General features: G+C 41.9%; 1 protein-coding gene across 5 annotated transcripts in view; it reads left to right on the forward strand.

Annotated features, from left to right (window-relative positions):
* LOC125464130 (disco-interacting protein 2 homolog C) overlaps positions 1-23,908 on the forward strand; it is a 580,161-nt gene extending 556,253 nt beyond the window's left edge. For all 5 annotated transcript variants that reach the window (XM_048556252.2, XM_048556269.2, XM_059639541.1 and 2 more), the window contains 4 exons: positions 10,105-10,179; positions 11,568-11,742; positions 12,248-12,371; positions 18,791-23,908. In XM_048556252.2, coding sequence (XP_048412209.1) covers positions 10,105-10,179; positions 11,568-11,742; positions 12,248-12,371; positions 18,791-19,043 — 627 coding nt within the window. In that variant the 3' untranslated portion in view covers positions 19,044-23,908. The remainder of the gene's footprint in view (positions 1-10,104; positions 10,180-11,567; positions 11,743-12,247; positions 12,372-18,790) is intronic.
* The last annotated feature ends 287 nt before the right edge of the window (positions 23,909-24,195 follow it).

Here is a 24,195-nt window from a genome sequence, read left to right on the forward strand (position 1 = left end):
AGGTGGAGTCAGAGTGTATGAGAAAGTTAGAAAGCCTAAATTGGGGTTATATTGCATGTATGAGAATGCACAGAGTGCCGTTAGTAAGACTAAAAAATTACAAGCACAAGTTGCTTGTGGGGTCGTGACAATAATAGACACCTGGCTGTAGGAAGGATAGATCAAGATGTTAAATGTTCCTGGTTACAATGTTTTCAGAAAAAAATTACAAAGTAAAAATGGTGTGACATTTTTGGTTAAAGAGTGCAGGAGGAAGTCAGCACCTCAGAAGGTTTGAACAAAGAATCGATTAAGCTAGAGCCAAGAAATAAGAAGTGTCCAATTATATTGCTCAATACAAAATGTAGACCACCAGCTGGAAGAAAGGATATAGAGGACCAAATCTTAAAGACAGTTACAAAGAGGTGGAAGCGTCAGAGTGTGTTAGTGGTCACCAGAATAGTGATAAAGGGGCAGTGAGGGACAAGCATTTCCAGATTGTGTTGAGAATTCCTACAAAAGTATGTCTAGTCCTTGCTTCTTGGGAATGAGGTGGTCAAGTGGATCAAGTGATAGCAGGCAAACATAAAAAGGGAACAGTCATCATTCGGTTTTCAATGCTGGTAGGAAACCACATTAGTCAGTCCTGAATAAGATTCATCAACTGGAGCAGAGTGGACTTCAGAGGGAGATGACGGAAAATGGTAATGTCACTGGACCTGTGATTGCAATATTCTGGGAACTCTGGTTTGAAGTCCGCGGCAGCAGATGGTGAGTGAAGAAAAACTACTGTGCTTAACTGGTCTGGCTTTTGTTTGAGTCCAGACCTGAAGTAACATTGCTTACTTTTAACTGCCTTCTGAAATACCCAACTGAGCCATTCAGCTAAAGTGTCTCATAAAAATGGAATGAAACTGTCTGGATCATCACAGCAACCTAAGCACCAGAAATGACAACTGTAAACCCGGTCCCGTCAATCCTGCAAAATCCCCCTAACGTGGAATCGATGGGAATTGGGAGGAAAATTCTCCAGTGGTAGGAGACATAGCTAGCTCAGAGGAAAATGGTTGTGGTTGTTGGAGGCTAATGATCTCAGCTCCAGAACATCTCTGTAGGAGTTCCTTAATATCCTAGACCCAACCATTTTCAGCTGCTTTGCCAATGAACATCCCTTCATCATGACATTAGAAGTGGCTGAAAATTGCAGAATGTTCAGCACCATTCACAATCCTCATCTCAGTCCTAAGTGGTCAGCCCTTATTGCTGGCTCAGTGTTTCACACTGCTGCCTCACAGCGCCAGCAACCTGGGCTCAGTTCCACTGTCGGGCGACCATGTGGAGTTTGCATGTTTTCCCCGTATCTGCGTGTGTTTCCTCCAGGTGCTCCAGTTTCCTTCCACAGTCCAAACGTGCGCAGGTTAGGTAAATTGTACATGCTAAATTGCCTATAGTGTTCAGGGATGTGTAGATTAGATCAGTTACAGGGGAATGGTCTGGGTGGGATTCTCCTGAGGTTCGGTGTGGACTTGTTGGGCTGAAGGGCCTGATTCAATGATTCTATGATGAAACTGAAGTGGTCCAAATAGAGCTGGACCTAGGTAATACCCAGGCTTGGGATGACAAGAAGCAGTAGCATTTGCACCACACAACTACCAGACAATGACCATTTCCCACAAAACAGAATTTGACCATTACTGTTTCACATTCAGTGATATTACCATTACTGAATCCCTCCCTATCAACATCCAGGGATTATCATTGTCCAGAAACTTAATTTGACTCACCACATAAATACAGTGCTTACAAGAACTGGTCAGAAACAAGGAACACTGCAGCAAGTATCTCACCACGGCAACAACATTCAAGAAACTTGATACCATCCAGGACAAAGTAGCCCAATTGATCAGTAACGCACACAACGAAGCTCAGTAACAGTAGTGAGTATCATCTACAAGATGCATCATAGAAATTCACAAAGGCCCCTTTGGCAGCACCTTCCAAACCCATGACCACTGCCATCGAGAAAGATAAAGGCAGCAAATACATGGGAACACCACTCCTGCAAATTCCCTTCTAAGCAGTTTACCGTCCTGTATTGGAAATATATCGCTATTCTCTCAGTGTCACTGGATCAAAACCCTGGGATTCTTTCACGAACAGCATTGTGGGTCTGCCTGTATCAAATGGACATCAAAGGTTCAAAAATGCAGCTAACGATCACTATTCTAAGATAACAAAGTGTGAAGCTGGATGAACACAGCAGGACAAGCAGCATCTCAGGAGCACAAAAGCTAACGTTTCGGGCCTAGACCCTTCATCAGAGAGGGGGCTGGGGAGACGGTTCTGGAATAAATAGGGAGAGAGGGGGAGGCGGACCTAAGATGGAGAGAAAGGCAGATAGGTGGAGAGGAGAGTATAGGTGGGGAGGTAGGGAGGGGATAGGTCAGTCCAGGGAAGATGGACAGGTCAAGGAGGCGGGATGATGTTAGTAGGTAGGAGATGGAGGTGCGGCTTGAGGTGGGAGAAAGGGATGGGTGAGAGGAAGAACAGGTTAGGGAAGCAGAGACAGGCTGGGCTGGTTTTGTAATACAGTGGTGGTGGGGGACGAACTGAGCTGGTTTTGGGATGCAGTGGGGGGAGGAAAAGAACTGGGCTGGTTTTGGGATGCATTGGGGCAAGGGGAGATTTTGAAGCTTGTGAAGTCCACATTGATACCATTGGGCTGCAGGGTTCCCAAGCGGAATATGAGTTGCTGTTCTTGCAACCTTTGAGTGGCATCATTGTGGCACTGCAGGAGGCCCATGATGGACATGTCGTCTGAGGAATGGGAGGGGGAAGTTAAAATGGTTTGTGACTGGGAGGTGCATTTGTTTATTGCAAAACGAGCGGAGGTGTTCTGCAAAGCGGTCCCCAAGCCTCCGCTTGGTTTCCCCAAGGTAGAGGAAGCCACACTGTGTAAAATGGATACAGTATACCACATTGGCAGATGTGCAGGTGAACATCTGCTTATTATGGAAGGTCATTCTGGGGCCTGGGATGGGGGTGAGGGAGGAGGTGTGGGGGCAAGTATAGCACTTCCTGTTGTTGCAGGGGAAGGTGCCGGGTGTGGTGGGGTTGGAGGGGAGTGTGGAGCGGACAAGGGAATCACGGAGAGAGTTGTCTCTCCAGAAGGCAGTCAAGGGTGCGGTTGGAAAAATGTTTTGGGTGGTGGGGTCGGATTGTAGATGGCAGAAATGTCGGAGGATGATGCGTTGTATCCGGAGGTTGGTGGGGTGGTATGTGAGAACGAGGGGGATCCTCTGGGGGTGGTTGTGGCGGGGGTGGGGAGTGAGGGAATTGTTGCAGGAAATGCGGGAGACGTGGTCAAGGGCATCCTCGACCACTGTGGGGGGAAAGTTGCGGCCCTTGAAGAACGTGGACATCTGGGACGTGCGGGAGTGGAATGCCTCATCCTGGGAGCAGATGCAGCGGAGGCGGAGGAATTGGGAATAGGGGATGGAATTTTTGCAGGAGGGTGGGTGGGAAGAGGAGTATTCTACGTAGCTGTGGGAGTCAGTGGGCTTGAAATGGACATCAGTTTCTAGCTGGTTACCTGAGATGGAGACTGAAGGTCCAGGAAGGTGAGGGATGTGTTGGAGATGGCCCAGGTGAACTTGAGGTTGGGGTGGAAGGTGGTGAAGTGGATAAACTGTTCGAGCTCCTCTGGGGAGCAAGAAGTGGCGCCGATACAGTCATCAATGTACCGGAGGAAGAGGTGGGGTTTGGGGCCTGTGTAGGTACGGAAGAGGGACTGTTTCACGTAACCTACAAAGAGGCAGGCATTGCTTGGGCCCATGCGTGTACCCATGGCCATCCCCTTTGTCTGTAGGAAGTGGGAGGAATCGAAAGAGAAGTTGTTGAGGGTGAGGACGAGTTCGGCTAGGCGGATGAGGGTGTCGGTGGAGGAGGATTGGTCGGGCCTGCGGGACAGGAAGAAGCAGAGGGCCTTGAGGCTATCTGCATGCAGTATACAGGTGTATAGGGACTAGGAATAAGTACTGATCCAGCAAACAAAGTACATACCCCATGAAAGAATTAAAGAACAAAAGAGAAAGGGTGCAAAAATAGAGCTGGGACAGACAGAAAGGGTCACTGGACCCAAAGGAAAGGAAATGTCCACGCTTGCATACTGCCTCCAATACCTTGGGCTTATTAAGTAAGCTGATCTGTGACACTCATTCTTCTATTGCTTTTTATTGCACTGAGACCTCATCAACTACACTCTGTGCTCCATCTCTAAGAGCTGACCTTTGCTTGTCTAGTTGCTGCCTTCCTCCAACCCTGCAGAGGTTCTAGTTACAGGGCCAAATCCCAGACTTTTGAGTGTTCCTGAGAATACTTTGTCGTGTCCGACATTGAGATGAGTCTGGAGAACCAATATCCCTTCTCTTACCTTGTTTTCATGGCTGTCATTGCCTTTTTCCCTTTGTCGTGATAGAGCTAAAGCTACCTGTCTAGTAATGGCTTGGAAATCCTTTTCTGGTTTTCAGAGTCTGCCTCGGTGACAATAAAGAGGAATTGTTATTTTGCTCTTTCTCCTTTAATGGGATGTGGATTTTGCTGAAGGTTGACCTAAACCTAGTTACCAACAAACTGAGTGGCTTGCCTAGTCATCTCAGAGGGCAGTTAAAAATCAACCACATTGCTGTGGATCTGGAGTTACAAGTAGGCCAGACGAGGTAAAGATGGCAAATTTCATTCTCTAAAAGTTGTCAGTGAACCAGATGGGATTTCCAATAATTGACAATGGTTGCTAGGTTACCGTTAGACTAGCATTTTTCATTGCAAATGTATTAATTGAGTTCAAATTTTGTCATCTGCCTTATGGAGTATTGAACCCTAACGATTAGCATGGGTCTTTGGACAGTGACAATAACACTATGCCACCATAAACCATGCCTTCCCTGCCACCTCCACCCACCCCCCCACCCCAGCAAAGTCCTAGTGACTATTCAACTTATCCAACAAAGTTAAATTGTATACTTTCCCATTATAATTAAAATCTTTCCGCCTGAAAAGTTTAATATTTACAGAATCAAAGCTTTAACCTCAAAGTGGCAATCTGTGACGATGGAGGCAGGGTTGTAAGTAAGTAAAAACCAGAAGAACTGTGGATGCTGTAAATCAGGAACACAACAGAGGAAGGGTCACCGGACCTGAAACATTAACTCAAATTTCTCTTCACAGATGCTGCCAGACCTGCTGAGCATTTCCAGCAACTTCTGTTTTTGTTTTAAATAAGTACTTTGCATCTGTATGTCCTTCCCTGTAGTGAAATATAGATAGGAAAATCAGGGACAGGACAATGGATACACATTAACCAATTAGCATTAGAGGGAGGTGAGTTTGGCACAACTAAAAGTGAATAATTCTCCAGATCCAGATGAGACTGCTGTGGAAGGTATGGAGGAGGTAACAGGGGCTTTAGTGTTAATTTTCGAATCCCTCCTCACTACAGGATAGGTGTTAGAGGACTGGAGGACCAGCTAATGTGGTACCATTTTTCAAGAAATGTGGCAGGGCTAACGCAGCAATCCACAGGGCAGTGAGTTTAACAGTTTTGGTAGGGCAACTATTGGAAAACATTCTGATGGGCAGAACTGATCTCCACTTATAGAGGCAAGGATTAATCAAGGATAGTCAACATGTTATTAAAGGCTTGGTTGAAGAGAAATTTCTCAGTGTTAAGGCCTTGGATAGAGAAAAATTCATAATTTTGAGGTTTGGATGGAAAAAAAATTAAGTGTGTTCAGGAAGAATTTCTCATGCAGAATGTAGACGGCCCTACCAGAGAAGGAGCAAAACTTGACCTTCTCTTGGGAAATAAAGCAGAGCAAATGATGGAAGTGTTAGTAGGGGAGCACTTTGGGACCAGTGGCCATAATTCTATTAGTTTTAAAATAGCTATGGAAAAGGATAGGTCTGGTCCGCAAGTTAAAGTTCTAAAAGTCCAATTTTGATGGTCTTAGACAGGAGCTTTCAAACGTTGATTGGGAGAGGCTGTTTGCAGTGGGAGGCTTTCAAAAGTGAGCTAATGAGGGTTCAGAGCCAGCATGTTCCTATTATAGTGAAGGGTAAGGGTGGCAGGAGTAGGGAACCCTGGAAGACTAGCCTTATTGATGAAGAGCAAGCTAACATTTTGAGTCCTGATGACTGTCCGTCAGAGTCATCTAGACTGTAAACATTAGCTTACAATCTCTCCAAGGATTCTGCCTGACCCACTGTGATCTCCAGCTTTTGTTTTCAGTACAGATTCCAACATCTGCAATTATTTGTTCCTAGAGTTATCGAGGCCATGGCCTTGGAAAAGGAGAAGGTATATGACAGTGTATAGATAGCTGGGATCAAGTGAATTCCTTGAGATGTATAGAGGATGTCAGAGTACACTTAAGTGAAATCAGGAGGGTAAATGACAACACGAAATGGCTTTGGCAAATAAGGTAAAGGAGAACCCAAAGAGGTTCTACAAGTACGTTACGGGCAAAACAATAACTAAGGAGAGATAGGGCCTCTTGAGATCAACAAAGTCATCTATTTGCAGAGCCACAAGAGACAGGTGAGATCCGAAATGAATACTTTTCATCAGTAGTTACCATTTGAGAAAGGTATGAATGCTAATGAATTTGAGGAAGTAAATAGTAATGTCTTGAGTGTGTCCACATCACAGAAGAGAAGTTTCTGCAAGTCATAAAATATATTAAGGTAGATAAATCCCTGGGACCTGATGAAGTGTATCCCAGGACTTTGGTGGGAGGCTAAGGAAAAAATTGAGGGCCTCCTAGCAGAGATACTTGTTATCATCAACAACCAAAGATGAAATGCCTGAAGATTGGATTTTGGTTAATATTGTGCCTTTATTAAAGAAGTAATGCAGGGAAATGACAGGGAACTACACACCAGTGAGCCTAACTTCCATGGTGGGTAAGTTGTTAGAGGGGATTCTGAGAGACAGGATCCACAGGCATTTGGAGAGGCAAGGATTCATTAGGGATAGCATAGCTTTGTGAGTGGCAAATTGTGGCTCACAAATTTCATTGAGTTTTTTGAAGAGGTAACCAAAAAAAAGATGAGGGCTGTGTGGTAGACATTGTCTACACGGACTTTAGCAAGGCCTTTGACAAGGGACCGCATGATAGGTTGTTGAGTAAGGTTAAATCTCATGGGATCCAGGGAGAACCAACCAATTGGATGCAAATTTAGCTTGACAGGAGAAGACAAAGCATGTTAGTAGACGGTTGTTTTTTCAGACTAGAGGCCTGTGACCGGCATTGTGCTACAGGAATCGCTGCTGGGTCCACTGTTATTCATCATTTATATAAAATGATTTGGATAAGAATTTAGGAGACATAGTTAATAGGTTTGCAGATGATACCAAGATTGCTGGTATAGTGGACAGTGAAGAAGGTTAAATGGGAATGCAGTGAGATTTTGATCAAGTGGGCCAGTGGGCTGAGGAATGGCAGATGGAATTTAATTTAGACAAGTACAAGGTATTGCATTTTGACAGCTCAAACCAGGGCAGGACTTACACAGTCAATGGTCGGGCCCAGGACTGTATTATAGAACAAAGAGATAGAGAGGTGCAGGTTCAGAGCTCCTTGGAAAAGGAGTTACAGGCAGACAGCGTGGTGAAGAAGGCTTTCGGCATGCTAGCTTTCACTGGCCAGAGCATTGAGTATTGGAGTTGGGAAGTCTTATTGCAGCTGTGCAAGACGTTGGTGAGGCCACATTTGGAATACTGAGTGGAGTTTTGATTGCCGCACTATTGAAAAGATATGATTAAACTGGAAAGAGTGCAGAAAACATTTACTAGGATGCTACCTGGACTGAAAAGTTTGACTTGTAAGGAGGGGTTGTTGAGATAGGATAGGCTGGGACCTTTTTCACAGGAGTGTAGGAGACTGAGCGATGACCTTATAGAGGTTTATAAAATCACGAGGCGCAGATGGGGTAAAGATCTGACGCTTTTCCCCGATAGGAGAGTACAAAACTGGAGGGAATAGGTTTAAGATGAAAGGGGAGAAATGCAGAAGAGTCCATCTGGCAATGTTTTCACAAAGAGGGAAAGTGAGTGTCTGGAATGGCCTGGCAGATGTAGTGGTGAAAGCGAATACAGTTTTTTCATTTAAGAAATATTTGGAGAGATACATGGATGTTATAGGTATGGAAAGATATGGACCAAATGCAGGCAAATGGGATTAGTTAAAATTGTGAAAAGTGGGCAGCATGGTTAAGTTGGGTCGAAAGGCCTGTTTCCATTCTGTTGATCGCTATAACTCTGACTCTATGATAGTGAAATGGAATAAATTTGAGATAAGTCTAAGACAGAGTTATGAAATCCCTTTTTCCTTTAAAATCACAATAATGTGGTAGACGTTTCAACAGTTTTATTTCAGCAGCTTGACTCGCTTTTTTTTAAATTGGGCAGGAAATGGCAGAGGAGAGTTCAAAACAGATGGTTTTAGTTTATTTCTACATTTTTTTCGCCAGCTTTGATTTTCATCCATCACTCCATTGTCATTACAATCTCAACCATCCATTGCTGTGTGAGCCTTCTCTCTGTCTCCTTTGTAGGCAATTTCTTCTTGTAGCTGCTGAAAATCAAACTTGTTTCTCACAACTTGATTTTCCTCAGGCACGATGTTCATTATCTTCAAAGCAAATTCAGTAAATTTACGAGATGTGTGACCTATCGCTTCTCAAACCACACTGTCTACTGTGTGTAACCTGAGCATCTTTGAATAAATGCCAGTAGTAACAAAATGTGATAAATGCTCCTCCGTTTTCTCACTGTCAACCCTCGGAAAGCTTCAAAAATACCTATTTCATTCCTTTTTTGAATATTATAAATACATGTACTTTCCTCCAGTCAGCCAGTTTAGCTCCTACCAATATGCATTTGTAGCAGATGTAAGCTCCCCACCCCTTAAAGCTTCTCTGCCATTCAGAAAAATTGTGACTGAGCCAATTATTCCACATTCCTGCCTCTGTCTGCCTTCTCCCACCCTCACCATAATGACCTTTCATCCCTTTGCTTATCAAAAATCTATCTGCCTTGGCCTTAAACTTATTCAAAACCTCTGCTTTTAATGTTCATTGAGGAAGAGTTTCAAAGACCTGTGACCTCGGACCCTGTCTATTTGCTCACACCTTTTCCTGTAGATTACAAAGTATCCCACATATAATTGTCTGGATGTTTTTAACTGAGGCAAGTTATGGCATACCCTCTGGAGTAAGTGGGACTTGGTCCCACGACTGCTTACCCAGAGGTAGGGACACTACCCAATGCATCACGACAGCCCTCAAGATATTGTTGCTTTAATTTATTTCTTTAAGTCTATTCATCCACTTACAGTCAGAGGGCTTGATAGAATGCTGTGTCTGTGAAAGCTAAAGGCCATTCAGTCTTAACTTGCAAAGCAGAAGAGAAAGAGGCTAAACAACATGTCTCAGACTTACGGACTGGGTGGGGTCAGGTGTATAAGGTTCTAAGGACTTTAGAATTTCATTTTTGTTTCATTATTCTTGAAGATCGCGTATTTCCATGTGTGACCAATGGAGAAATTCAAAAAACAACAAAATATGTTTTTGCTTCTGAACTTCGCCAAAGGTTTTATTTCAGTGCAATGAAGTGTGATCACTCCTGCTAGTGAAAATTTCCCCACTTCATTTAATATTCACCCTTTTCCGAAACTAATCCAGTTTCTTAGTGAGTAATGTTGCACATTCTGGCTCAGATTTCCGACATGAGGAAGCCTAATATGTTTTAAATCTCCTAGGAGCAAAGCTTCCTTCATTTTCAGTAACGTTGAATCTATTCCCGTGTTACCAACTCGCCAACTCCATGGAAGCAATCTTCTACAATTTAACTTTTTACACTTGGCATTATTTTGTAAACATCTGATAGATCTAACTTAGCCCTTGTGCAAATCAAGGCAGCCCAAAGATATTGACCCTCATGTCAAAATTCCACATCAATCTCGTAAATCTTTGCTGTATGTGCAGTTGTGAGCATGGTAAATTCATACTCTGATAATCTTGCTTTGTACTTTGTCAATATCAAATCTTTGTTTATTGTCTTAACAGATCCTACCTGGAGTGAGGATAATCATTGCCAATCCTGAAACAAAAGGACCACTAGGTGACTCACACCTTGGAGAGGTAAACCAAGCACAATGATTCTCCAGTTTATAAATCCTGCCCATTCTTCCTCTTCAAATAACAGCATAGTTTTCTTTTGAGTGTTTCAAGTGAACCTGCCTCCACACTTCCACAAATATTGCAGCCCCCAACCTTAACAGCTGCTCACTCACTTGCCCATGCCTCCCCGTCTTACATCCAACTCTGTTCTCCCACTCACGACACACTACATTCACACTCAACCACCCTGAGTCATTTACTCACTCGGTCACTGTCAATGCCCAGTCACTCTCACGCAATCCCACAAGCTACCAATTCATCCACATTGCTCATTCACTCCCTAGTCACACACGCCCAGCCCCCTCATTCACTTCCTGGCCCCCCCGTCACTCCCTCTCTCGCCCCCCCCATCACTCCCTCTCTCGCCCCCCCGTCACTCCCTCTCTCACCCCCCCCGTCACTCCCTCTCTCGCCTCCCCCCGTCACTCCCTCTCTCGCCTCCCCCCGTCACTCCCTCTCTCGCCTCCCCCCGTCACTCCCTCTCTCGCCTCCCCCCGTCACTCCCTCTCTCGCCTCCCCCCCTCACTCCCTCTCTCGCCTCCCCCTCTGTCACTCCCTCGCTCTCTCTTCACACCCCCGTCACTCCGTCACTCCCTCGCTCCCTCTTCACACCCCCGTCACACTCTCTCTCTCTACACAGCTATGCAAAATGTTTCATAGGACTGTGAGCCCAATATGTTCCCATTCCACGCTGGAATTTCTACTCAACTGTGAACACTCTCAATCTTAGTTTTTCCTCAGACATTCTTCCATAAGATATTAGAGCCAAAGTAGGCCATTCAGCCCACTGACTCTGCTCCACCATTCAGTGAGATCTTAGTTGGACATGGCTTTTTGTTTCTTCTGTGTTTTAGGTTTTGCTTTCTTATTTTACTGTCTCCTGATATTGTTCCAATTCCGACTGCAACTTTTGTAAATGCTAATCTGTACTTGATGTACAATGTCAATGTCACAGGTAGGGAAAATCAAGAGTGTGAGTTAATTCACAAACAACAGATACTGAATATAACACGGATCTATTGATCTCTGCAAATACCTTTTTAAATGTTCTGTCTTTTGTTGCAACCAAGCTCCATTCAATTCTGTTCAGCTTTTACTGAACTGTAGAACATTCACTAGCAGCTCTTTCAAGAATGATCCTGTTAATCTTGGTTGCAATTCATCGACTTTGTACAGAGTCTTCATTTTATTCTGTGTTGCTCTGTCTCCATTCTTGTCAAATTGTACAATGTGGTATGGTACTTCACAGTTGTTAATTTCAACATCAAGTTTGAATGATGAGTTGCAGAATCAAGTATTTTGTTGAGCTGTGACAAAGTGATGATTTATGTCTTTTTTGAAATGAACAGATATGGGTTCACAGTGCTCATAATGCTAGTGGATATTTCACCATTTATGGAGATGAATCGCTTCAATCTGACCACTTTAACTCACGTCTGAGTTTTGGAGACACGCAAACTGTATGGGCACGCACAGGTTACTTGGGATTTCTTAGACGAACTGATCTCACTGATGCAAATGGAGGTAAGGACTGGAATGCAGGAGTATGGGTCCACAATTTCAGAGTAACACATCACTGGAGCTTGCTTTTAAGATGAAAAAGGAGAGATACCAAAGGGTCCACGGGGCTATGTTTTCACAGAGAGGGTGGTGAGTGTGTGAAACATGCTGCCAGAGATAGTGGTGGAGGTATGTACCATATTGTCATTTAGGAAGCATTTGGAAAAGTACATGGATGGGTTAGATATGGACCAAGCTCAGGCAAATGGGACTAGTTTAATTGTGAAAACTGAGCAGCATGGGCAAGTTGAACCGAAGGGCCTGTTTCAATGTTGTAAATCCCTATGGCTGTATGACTTATGACTGTTGGAGTTGAGGGATGATGTCATCTTTCCCAATTCTTTCTTTAGATCAGGACTTGGCATTTTTAGTCAGGACGTTTGCACACTAAGTTAACTATGTTAGAATATTTTCATAATTTTGAATTTCAGATGGGTTTTGATGAAGTGTGTTGTTTCTGTTTTGATAGAGCGACATGATGCACTGTATGTTGTGGGTGCCTTGGATGAAGCAATGGAGTTACGGGGAATGAGATATCACCCCATTGATATTGAAACATCTGTGATTCGTTCCCACAAGAGCATCACTGAGTGGTAGGTGATGCTGCACTTCCTGAGCAGTTCTCATACATTGAGACAATTTCTTGTTTTGAGCAGAATAAGATGGTTGTATAAATCATGAAGTTAACTTCTTCATCTCATACGTCAAATTATTGTATTGTGATATTAAGAAAAATTTTTAAAGAACAATACAGCACAGGAACAAGCCCTTTTGGCCCTCCAAGCCTGTGCCGGTACATTTTGCTTACAAGATTTGTGGACTTGTTGGGCCAAAGGGCCTGTTTCCACACTGTAGGGAATCTAACCTAAACTAATCTGATCTTAGACCCATATCCCACTATTCCCTTTCTATTCTATGCGTTCGTCCAGGTGCTTCATGAACGCTGTTATTGCGTCTGCTTCCACCACCTCCTCTGGCAACATGTTCCAGGCACTCTCCACCCTTTGTGTGAAAAATGTGCCTCATGTCTCTTTGAAACATCCCCCCTCCACACCTTGAACCTGTGACCCCTTATAATTGACTCCTCCACCTGGGGAAAAGCCTCATATCTCCACTCTATCCATGCCTTTCCATAGTGTTGTAAACTTCTGTCAAGTCACCCCTCAACTCCTGTGTCCCAGTGAAAACAAACCCACTCGATCCAACCTTTCTTCGTAGCTGAAAGGCAACATCCCAGTAAACCTTTTATGTATCCTTTCCGATCCATCCACATCCTTCTGGTAGCGTGGTGACCAGAACTGTACACAATATTCCAAGTGTAGCCTAAATAAAGTCCTATAAAGCTGTTGCATGACTTGTCTACCCTTATACACAATGTCCCTTCCAATGAAGGCAAGCATGCCATAAGCCTTTTTCACTATCTTATCTACCTGTACTGCCACCTTCAGTATCTGTGGACCTCTACACCCAGATCCCTCTGCACATCAATACTCCTAAGGGTTCTGCCATCCACTGTATAATTTCCACCTGTACTTGACCTTCCAAAATGCATCACCTCACATTTGTCTGGAATAAACTCCGTAAGTTTTTACATTAATTTTAATTCTTGCAGTCAGATCATTCGGTAATGGCTGTTTAGTTTTCTGAGATTACAGTGAAGCTTATCTTCCTGCTAAAGCAGTAATATCAATTTAATATTTATTTATTCATTCAGTATTTTACTATTTATACAATTTATTCAGTAATCCAAGATGGTGCTGGAATGTGGTGATGTTATCCACTTTTCACTGTACTTAGTTACAAGTGACAAGGTATTAAATAAATCTAAATAAATATCAAATTTTAAAGAGACTGCAAAGCAATTCTTTACTATTTCCTCCTTTCCCTTCTTCACAATAAACTAAAATCTTACTTTTATAAGATCGTAAGACCTAAGAGCAAAAATTAGGCCATTTGGCCCATCGGGGTCTGCTATGCCTTTAAATCATGGCTGGTAAGTTCCTCAACCCTGTTCTCACGTTTTCTCCCCATAACCCGTAAACTCCTTGATAATCAAGAGCCTATCTATCTCTGTCTTAAATGTACTCAATGACCTGGCCTCCACAGCCTTGTGTGGTAGTGAATTCCCAAAGAACAAGTGTTATATTTAGGGCTTTACACCTGAAGGTGGCATGCGTTTTACATTTATATCTGCAGGGGGAGAAATATATATAAGACCTTGGAGATTTAAGTAAGAAACTGCAAATTTAGGACACTAAGTGATAAATGCAAAGTTCACAGTGGCAGAGATAGCAAGAAATGTGACGAGGTTGTAGACTTGAACACCAAGCCAGTGGGTTTGGATGCAAACATTTGGTCTCCCTGCTAGGTAACGTCATTAGTACGCCCCTGGTGAAGTGTTGGTGTTCTGTCACTCTTGTTGTTTATCTGCCTCAGTTTGCTGGGGTGGTTGGTGTTATGGCCAGTTCTGTTTTACGGTGGTTTATATATTGGATCCAGTTCAGTGTTTTTGTTGATAGAGTTCTGATTGGAATACCAGGCCTCCAGGAATTCCCTGGCATGTCTCTGTTTCACCTGTGCTATTATGGATGTGATTCTCCCAGTCGAATTTGTGTCCCTCTTTGTCCGTGTGTACTGAGACCTGGTTGTGTCTCTTGGTGGCTAGTTGGTGTTCTTGAATCCTTATTGTCAGCTTTGTTCCAGTTTGGCCTATGTAGTGTTTCTCACGGTCATTGCATGGTGTTTTGTACAATACGTTAGTTTTATTGGCTGTGGATAATGGGATCCTTTACGTACGTCAGTAGCTGTCGCAGAGTGATTGTTGGTTTTTGGGCTACTCTGATACCAAGGGGTCTGTTTAGTTACGTGGTCATCTCCGATATGTCACTGATGATCACAACCCACTTCACCTTCAATGACTGTATATTCAAAAAAAATTCATGGAACGCCGATGGGATCCCAATATGAAGACTAATTGCAGAAGCAGTAATGCAAAGGTTAGAATGGACAGCAGTCCTTACTATGCAACCCAGACTCTGGGTCCGTTATGTAGATGACAAATGCACAAGACTAGAAGAAACCCACCGACACACAAACATCATTCTTACTGGAATAAAGTTCACAAAAGATGAGAACAATAACCAACTACCCTTCTTCGAGATAATGGTGGAATGTCAGAACAACATGGAACTCCAGGCTAGCATCTATAGAAAGACCACAATACTGACCAGGCACTTAATTATTACCAGCAACCACCCCAACACCCCTAAATGGAGCTGCATCAGGACATTATTCAAACAAGCCATAACACCCTGCAGCAACCCAGAATTGTGCAAAGTGGAGCAGGAGCACTTACATGGAGATTTTAAAAGGAATGAATACCCGAAAAGCACAATCCGCCATTACCTCCATGACAGACCACAACAGAAGGCACAACACAGCCAGACTCACTAGTCACCCTACTGTACATCAGGGACATATCAGAGATGACCACATGCAAAATCCCATGCAAGGACTGTGAGAAACACTACATAGACCAAACTGGAAGAAAGCTGACAATAAAGATACACAAACACCAACTAGCCACCAAGAAACACAACCAAATCTCACTGGTCTTAATCCACTCCGACAAAGAAGGACAATAATTTGACAGGGACAGCATGTCCATAATAGCACAAGACAATCAGACATGCCAGGGAATTCCTGGAGGCCTGGCATTCCAACTGGAACACCATCAACATAAACATTGAACTGGACCTGATATACAAACTGCTGAAAAACAGAACGGGAAATAATACCAACACCCCAGGAAACCAAGGCATATAAATGACAAATGGGATGGAATACCAACGCTTCACTAGACATACTGATGATGTTACTTAGGGTGATGAATTGTCTGCAACTAAACACACCGGCTCGATGAACAAGCACCGTATCCACAACACGATCTACAAATCTTCTCAAAAACTTCAAGAAATGTAATGCTGTGCAAAATAGCAACAGTTGAATGGAATTATCACCTTCAAAGAGAAATTATGTATATGATTTAATAAAGTCTACTCGTGCCGCAGTGGAAGGTGTGGGTAAAGCTTCATGGGGACAACATTGGTGAGGTCACATCTGTGTACAGTTTTGGCCCGGAAAGACTGGGACTTCTTTTCACTGAAGTGTAGGACATTGAGAGGTGACCTTAGGTTTATAAAATCATGAGGGGTATAGATATGTTGAATGGCTAGAGTCTTTTCCATAGGGTGGGGAAGTTCAAAACTAGGGGGCATATTTTTAAGGTCGGAGAAGAAAGATTTTAAAAGAACAAGAAGTTCAACTTTTTTTTATTTACAGTGATTCATTTGCAGAATGACCTACAGAGAAAGTGGTGGATGCAGGTACGGTTACAACATTTAAAGACACTTGGATAAGTTCATGAATAGGAACGATTTAGAAAGATATTGGCCAAATGTAGGTAGTTGGGACTAGTTTAGTTTGGGAACATGTTCATCATGGACTAGTTGGACTGAAGGATCTGTTTCCATGCTGTTTGATTCTATGACTCTAAAGGGCATAAATGCATTAGAGGAAATCCATAAGAAATGCTTATTTGACTGATACCTGGGATGGCGGGATTATCTTACGAGGGAAGGTCGCATGACCAGGTGTTCTTTGCATTGATGTTTAGAAGGATGAGAAGTGATCCTGTTGTGAGACATAAGTTGACCCTGAGAGGGATGTGACAGACTGCATGCTAAAAAGATGTTTGCTGTTGTGGGAGGGATTAGAATTAGGGAACAAAATTTAACCATCAGTGGCCTTCATCTTAAGGTTCGCATGAGGAATATTTACCTGTGAAGGTCATGAGTATTTGGAACTGTCTTCAGAGATTGACAGTGGGGTATTGAATACCTTTGGAAGAGATGGATAGGTTGTGGACTCTCAAAGGAATTAATGGTTCTCACAAGTAAGTGAGAGTAAGTGGGAATGTGGTGTTGAAGCCACAATCAGATCATTCGTTGATGCTGTTGAATGGTTGAGCAGAATAAAGAGGAAGAATGGCCCAATGTATGTGATTGTAAGACAGGCAATAAGGTTGTGAAATAGAGAGCATTTTGATGTGGATGACACTCATAGAAGGAACAGCAAGGTAGTCGATGAGAAGACCAAAGAAAAGAACAAAATCATGGTGAATGCAAGTAGGACTGCACATTATCTAAGGTGCTAATGAGAGACCTGGGAGGTAGACTTTCCAAGGATGTCAGTGCAGCGCTTGGACAACAAGGAAGTGAAGAGTGGTTAGTCATGCCTGTTAATGATGAAGCCTCAGAGGTGGAGAAGCCCCTCTATTGAGGAAATAATCTTGTAAATAATGCAGTGAGAGGAGGCGATGGCCTCATAGTATTATGGCTGAACTATTATCCCTGAGACCCAGGTAGTGTTCCCCCAATCTGGATTTGAATCCTGCAATCTTAGATGGTGAAATTTGAATACAATAAAAATCTGGAATTAAGATCCCATGACCGTGAATCAATTGTTGATTACTAGGGGGAAAAAAAAACGATCTGGTTCACTAATGTCCTTTAGGGAAGGAAACTGCTATCCTTACCTGCCACAGCTATATGGTTGACTGTTAACTGCTGTCTGGGATGGGAAATAAAGTGAAAGGAAGATTTCACCAAGGAAGTCACCAGCAGCTCTGAAGTTAGACATTGAGGATCTTAAGAGAGGTTGGAATATGCAGAAATGGTTGATTTGCTTGGAATTGAATGAAACATGTTAATTAGGGGGAAGATCTGAATATATGTTAGGAGCACGAGAAGATCATTAGCAGTGAGCATCTGGGAGCATTCAGCAGGACTATAAATATCAAGAGCATGAAAGGAGCAAGGTTCGAATGAAAGTGATAATGGGAACTGCAGATGCTGGAGAATCCAAGATAACGAAATGTGAGGCTGGATGAACACAGCAGGCCAAGCAGCATCTCAGGAGCACAAAAGCTGACGTTTCGGGCCTAGACTCTGATGAAGGGTCTAGGCCCGAAACGTCAGCTTTTGTGCTCCTGAGAGGCTGCTGGGCCTGCTGTGTTCATCCAGCCTCACATTTCGTTATCTTAGGTTCGAATGAAATCTTGTTTGTGGTGGCAAATGTAGTTAGCTAGGGTGACCTTGAAGAAAAATAACATACTGTTCTGAAACCAGACTTTCATTGATCCAGAATAAGGTTATGTGTGGAAGTGCTGTTGTTGGGATGCAAGTGGAAAAGTAATTGGGGCTTATTAAGGGTGAAGAATAAATGCTATATGATACTTCTGGTGAACCGTGATGGTGAATAAGGGGATGCTAAAGAGGAAGAAGTATATTTCCGGACTCGGGAAATAGCACCCTGGATTTTGACTCAAATCTGAAGCCTTCTCGATTCTGATTTCGCTTTACAGATGCTGCCAGACCTGCTGAGCTTTGGTAGCAACTTCTGTTATAGATTCTACGTTGAGCTCATTTGCTTTAGGGCATGACCAATGGCTCCTTTTCATTTTGTCATTTTTTTTCTGCTTTATTTTGCTATGTTCTGGTTGCTTTCTGTATCCCTTCATTCTGCATTCTGAAAACCTTCACACAGCAATTCATGCTTCACCAGGGCACAACTTGTGTTTTTTAACGACATCCATTGCTGCTCTTTGTGGCTGTTGCATCAGAGAATCTTTCATTTTTCCAATTTTTGGCCTTCACCCTGCTGTGGATCTTCCCTTTTATTTGTCTTTGCCACCCTCCCATTTTCCACTGGCTCCAAAACTCTGACATATCTGTTTCTCTACAGTTCTGGTGAAAGGTTATAGGCCTGAATCAGTGACTGCCTTTCACTCCACAATAGCTACCTGACCTGCTGACACTTTCCGACTTAGGTGCATCTGTTGACCAGTGTTAAAATGTTACCCAGTTCTTCTTGTTTAAATCATACGCATGTTTTGTTTCATTCCAAATAAACCACTTCCTTAACATTTCTCCCTTTTCTTGTTTTCTTCCAGTGCGGTGTTTACCTGGACCAATCTTTTGGTGGTGGTGGTTGAGTTGGATGGATCAGAACAAGAGGCTTTGGACCTTGTTCCTTTGGTCACAAACGTGGTTCTGGAGGAACATTACCTAATCGTAGGAGTAGTGGTTGTGGTTGATGTTGGAGTCATCCCTATCAACTCTCGTGGAGAAAAACAACGTATGCATTTAAGGGATGGATTTTTGGCCGACCAATTAGATCCTATCTATGTGGCCTACAACATGTAGCCTCCTGTTCTAAGGCTTCTGTTAACAATATGTGTGTACATATGTAAAAAGAACTCTTGGTGTTCACCACAAAGTGTGCAGAAACCAATAGACAGTACTTGCTCCACACAGGGACTTTCTGCACTTGCAAGCACTCTTGACTCGCCACAAAGATGTGAAACTATTTCTTTGTACCACAAACGTTTAACAGGCAAAGACAATGATAAGTACACAACCCTTTGAAAGTCAAAAGCCCCATTATGGAGCCTATTTCTTGCTTGTTGGTTGATTAACTGCTTTTGAAGTAAGTGTACTATCTGCGCTCTGTATTTTTAAGTTACATCAGCTGAAGTTGCTTACGTTTTTTAATCTGCCCTCTAAGGGGGTGCTTTTTATGTATTCACATACTGTGGCAAAAGCAAGTATTTTAGATTGTTGATTCTTGAGATTTGGTCAAAAATTGTCAAAAAGTTGTAAACAAGGAACCTTCTATCTAGAAATGATTGGCTTAGGACGTGCTGTCTCCTCCTTTTTTTATCTTATGTCTAGTATTAGGAGGTACAAGAGTAATGTCCACCCTGTCAACACCTTCTGCACCGACATCACGAGCTCCCTCTCAAAGCAGGGCTTGAAAACCCAGAAATGTAGTCAGGAGGAGGTATCTGCAATGTGGGTGTCCGTTGTTGGTGCAGCTAGGGATGGGGACTCAATTATGTTTTCGCTTGTGTGATGATATCATTGTACTACAAATGAGAGGAAAAGAAATACTGAGTGACTTCATATCATGTAATTATGTACAAAACAGTTTTAATTTATTTTGTTCTCTTTAGAAGTATATTAAGAGAAAGACATTTGCGAGTGTTTTCCTCTTTTAAGTGTTTGCTAATAAGAAGCAAAGTGTTGCATTATTTTATGTGGATAGCTTCACATCAGCACACTATATTTGAGGTAACTCATCAAATCTACGGTTTTACCAATGGAAGAGATGTTGAAAATCCAGTAATTCTTACTTGCATGGTGTCCCAGTTTCGAAATGAACAATGGTCATGTTATTCACCCAGCCCTCCTCAGAGGTGTAGTATCTCAGTGTGTGAAATGACCCGCAAGCAATTTCCGTCAGAAGATTCCAGCTTGGGGAAAAACAAAAGTCAATGGACATCTTTATGCTTGTGAATTAACTGAGTTTTAAAAGTGCACTAAAAAAAAATTGAAAAAAAAACAATAAAAAAATTGTATTGTGCCAGATTGCCTGGTGTTCATTGATAATTTTGTGTTGGCATGTGCACACTTACACTGTTAGACTCTCCGCATGTGGCAGGTAAAACAGAGTAGATTGTGTGTTTTCTAAGATGTGTGCATGCTAAATGCTCCAGTGTGACTTCAGATTATGAACTGACAGCTGTTACTGATCGTTTCAAACTTTTTACTGCTGCTAATTGTGTTTATAGTAAAGCTTTTTCTTAACTTGTAATGGGTTTGTAAGAATTGAAACTGAAACGTAAAACATCTAGCTGCAAAAGAGCCGTTATGCCAGTAAACACACTTTGAAATATTGAGTTAAGATGTAGGATGTAAGAAACTAATGTACAAGAATAAGTGTTAATTTTTACAGTTAAAATTTTTGCAATGATATATTTTACATTAAAATGTCAAGTTTTAAATTTTTTTTCTGATAGGGTGCAGTGTACTCAGAAAATTGGTGACTAACAGCTTTCCTCCACGTTTATTACAGTCCCATTCCCCATCCCTGTGTAGGCTGTTTGTCATTTTTCGATACCACCTTCCATCTACTTCTAGTTGAGAGGCTAACAGACTGTGTGGCATGCAGTTCATTTCTCTCTGCCTTTGGTAATGTTACTTTGCATTTGACTGGTGGGAGATTTAAGAGACTGATCAACAACATTTCACTTTTTCTGTTCACCTGAGCTGAAAAACATTCAATATGATATGATACCACCACAGCAGCATCGCTAAAGACCAACAAGTCACTCGTCAATTTAGAATGATGGGCAACTGTTGAGCTGTCTTGTCAGGTTTGAAACCCTACGCATTGGGCTGCCTTAATGAATGAGTGAGCTCTTGGATGTTGACTACCTTCCAGTGTATGCAAATGGTGTTCACCATGAATGAGAAAGTAGACAGTTTAGCAGTGGTAATAATGCTGCTTTTCTTTTTCTGAAACCTAAATCCATGCTCTTAACGTGGCACGTTACCTCCTGAGGTTTATATAATATTTTCAAAGCCAGGTATGTTGTGTCCTCTGCTGCCTGCCATTTGTAAAGAGAGTCTAACATTTACTATTTGTAGTAAAGTAGGTTTCTTGTTTCGTTGTGGGAGTAGAAGAAGCAACCGTCCAGAGTCCAACTAGACTCAGCAATAAAGAAGGCTCGTCCTTTATTAGAAAACTTACTATAGATAAACCATGCATTTAGAATGTATAGAAACCGTTTGTCTTGTGACCTAGTGCTTTGAGGTAAAACAAAACCGTGTAATCCAACTTGATGCACATGCACAAAAAGGAAGGTACCTGAAGATCATATAACATCAAAACAAGTCAAAACAGGATCAGATTCCTCATGGTGCTTGTTATTATTATTAATCCTGCTTGACACTTTACCCAAGGGAAGACTGTCCCGTTATCAGTTGAATGTTAGCAACATTGAGTCGCATAGTTTGCTGAATGGTAAGAGAATTTCATGTACTCAACCAATCACAATAGATTTTACTGTGCAAAGGACAGCAATCTTTCTTGTATGTTAAACCACCAGTTCGCTTTGTACATGTGATAACGCCTGTTTTATATTCAAATGAATAAATAAAAGCTTTTATTTTTGTTGCTCTGAAAACACATCATCTGTCTTCATTCGGTGTAACTACTTCCCTAATCAGGCCCTCAGATAACTGACAATTCTGTCGCAGCCTTCAGTTTGCATCCTCTTTGAAATTAGATACGATTCTTTTCATTAAGTTGAAAATGACTCTATGTAAGTAATATGAGGATAGCAGTTTTTGGATCTGGGCCATCAAACACCAGGGATGAATATGATACTGTTTAAACAAGTCGATGCATGACATGTACAATTGGGAAAAGCTTGTGGTCTCTCTGACTGGTTTGAAATCTAATATCACAATCACCCAATTCTAGAAATGTCTGTACTTTAAGGATGTGGTAAAATTCCCTTATGAATCTTGAATACAGGGAATAATACCTTTGTGTTCATAAAAACTAAAAGAACTGCAGATGCTGTAAATTGGAAAAAAAACAGAAACTGCTGGAAAAGCTCAGCAGCTCTAGCAGCATCTGTGGAGATAAATCAGAGTTAACATTTCTGTTGGATTGATCCTGCCTCAGAACCATTAACTCTGATTTCTGTCCATGGATGTTGCTAGACCCGCTGAGCTTTTCCAGTCATTTCTATTTTATTTACTTGGAGTTCCCTTTCCTAGCGAATAGGATTTTCAATCTTTCCTTATTACTTGGATGATTTTTGAATTTGATTATCTTTTAAAGCACAGACACCAATGAAGACGTGTCCTTTCTTAAGTATAGTGAGCAAAATGGTACATAATACTCCAGGCCTCATGATCGAGTACTTTGTATCAATTCTTCATGTTTATGGTATCTCTATGTTGATATATCTCTCGCTATCTCGATGCCATTTCTTAGAGTAGATGAATATTATGCTTGGTTTCAACAAGGTATTCACAAATACCCTAAGATTGTCTACCTGTTTCTCTGCTACACTTTGCTTTCTATTCCCACAATTTGTTCCCCATCTCTGGAAGTATTGCATTTCTCCATATTTAATCCATGTGCCATTCACAGCCCTTTTTTAAATATTTCTCCTTGCTTAATTTCCATTAATTAATAACAGAAACAGCAGTTGCTGAAGAAACTTTGCAGGTCTGGCAGCATCTGTGGCAAGAAAGCAGAGTTAATGTTTCAGGTCCATTGGCCTTGAGTTCTCAAGGTTCACTGGAAGTAACCTTGAGAAGTTAAACTAAGATGATTTCTTCGTCTGCCTTAAACTTCATCAATCTATCAGTGACCACTGAGCTGAAATTTCCATTTTAATTAGTACTTTCTTCCCTTGAATATCAATTATGCAGGGCAGACTATACACAAATGATACTCCTGTACACTAGCTGTGACTCAGTATATTTGCTGTCCTTTCTCTGTTCGCTGTCATGTCACATTTAGGGTCTTTCAATAGACCATCTTACCCTTTCACTCCTGCTTTCTGTAGATAATTTGTAGAAATGCTTGATGTTTTGTTCAGTATTTCCTATTGTCCTAAATTTGTTTACTATTTTGGTTCGACTGACCTGTTTTTTAATTTCTACAGATTAACATTATATAGATTTCTTGAAAAAGACCTCTGGAAAGTAAACTGTTTTGAACTGAAATTCAATAGAAATAAAAGCTCAAGTTGCTGGTTATGTCATTAATTTAAAATTGTTTTTGTTTGTTAGGATTGGCAACAATAAAGTTGAATTTATTACTGTGAGGTGATGATGAGGTTGAACACTACAGACTGCATTAAAAGTCTTACTTCTGGGTTAATCTCATGTCGATCAAATTGGGCAGAGATGTGGATGTCTTTTCTAGGAGATGGTGATCAGTTGGGTTTTATTATCAAACAACAACTTGATGCTTTTTTGTGTGAGCCTCCAAAGAGCAAGAATTCTTAAGTTCCATTTCAAATCTTGCTATTCTTTTGAACAATTAATGTCTGGATTGCTTATCTAGGATGATCATCACTATGCCATTGTTCTGTAAGCAACCACTTGTTGAGTCAGATTATTTGGCATTTGTAAGCTATATTTGCAGAATTGATATTGTACAGTTAACATTTTTGAAAAACAATAAAATTGTTTTTTTTAAACATTCCTCAGATACTGAAGCAGTCCATTTTCAAATGCAGCTGGACAATATCCAGGCTTACACTGACAAGTGGCAAGTAACATTCACATCACACATACCAGGCAATGGCCATCACCAATAAGAGATGATCTAACCACTGCCCTTTGACATTCAATGGTGTTACCATAACGGAATCTTCCACTATCAACATCCTGGGAGTTATCATTGATCAGAAACTCAACTGGACTCACCATATAAATGCAGTGGCTACAAGGGCCGCTCAGAAGTTGGGAATACTGCGGTGAGTAA

The sequence above is a fragment of the Stegostoma tigrinum genome, chromosome 2, assembly GCF_030684315.1.
Source record: "Stegostoma tigrinum isolate sSteTig4 chromosome 2, sSteTig4.hap1, whole genome shotgun sequence".
In the NCBI taxonomy this organism is placed as follows: Eukaryota; Metazoa; Chordata; class Chondrichthyes; order Orectolobiformes; family Stegostomatidae; genus Stegostoma; species Stegostoma tigrinum.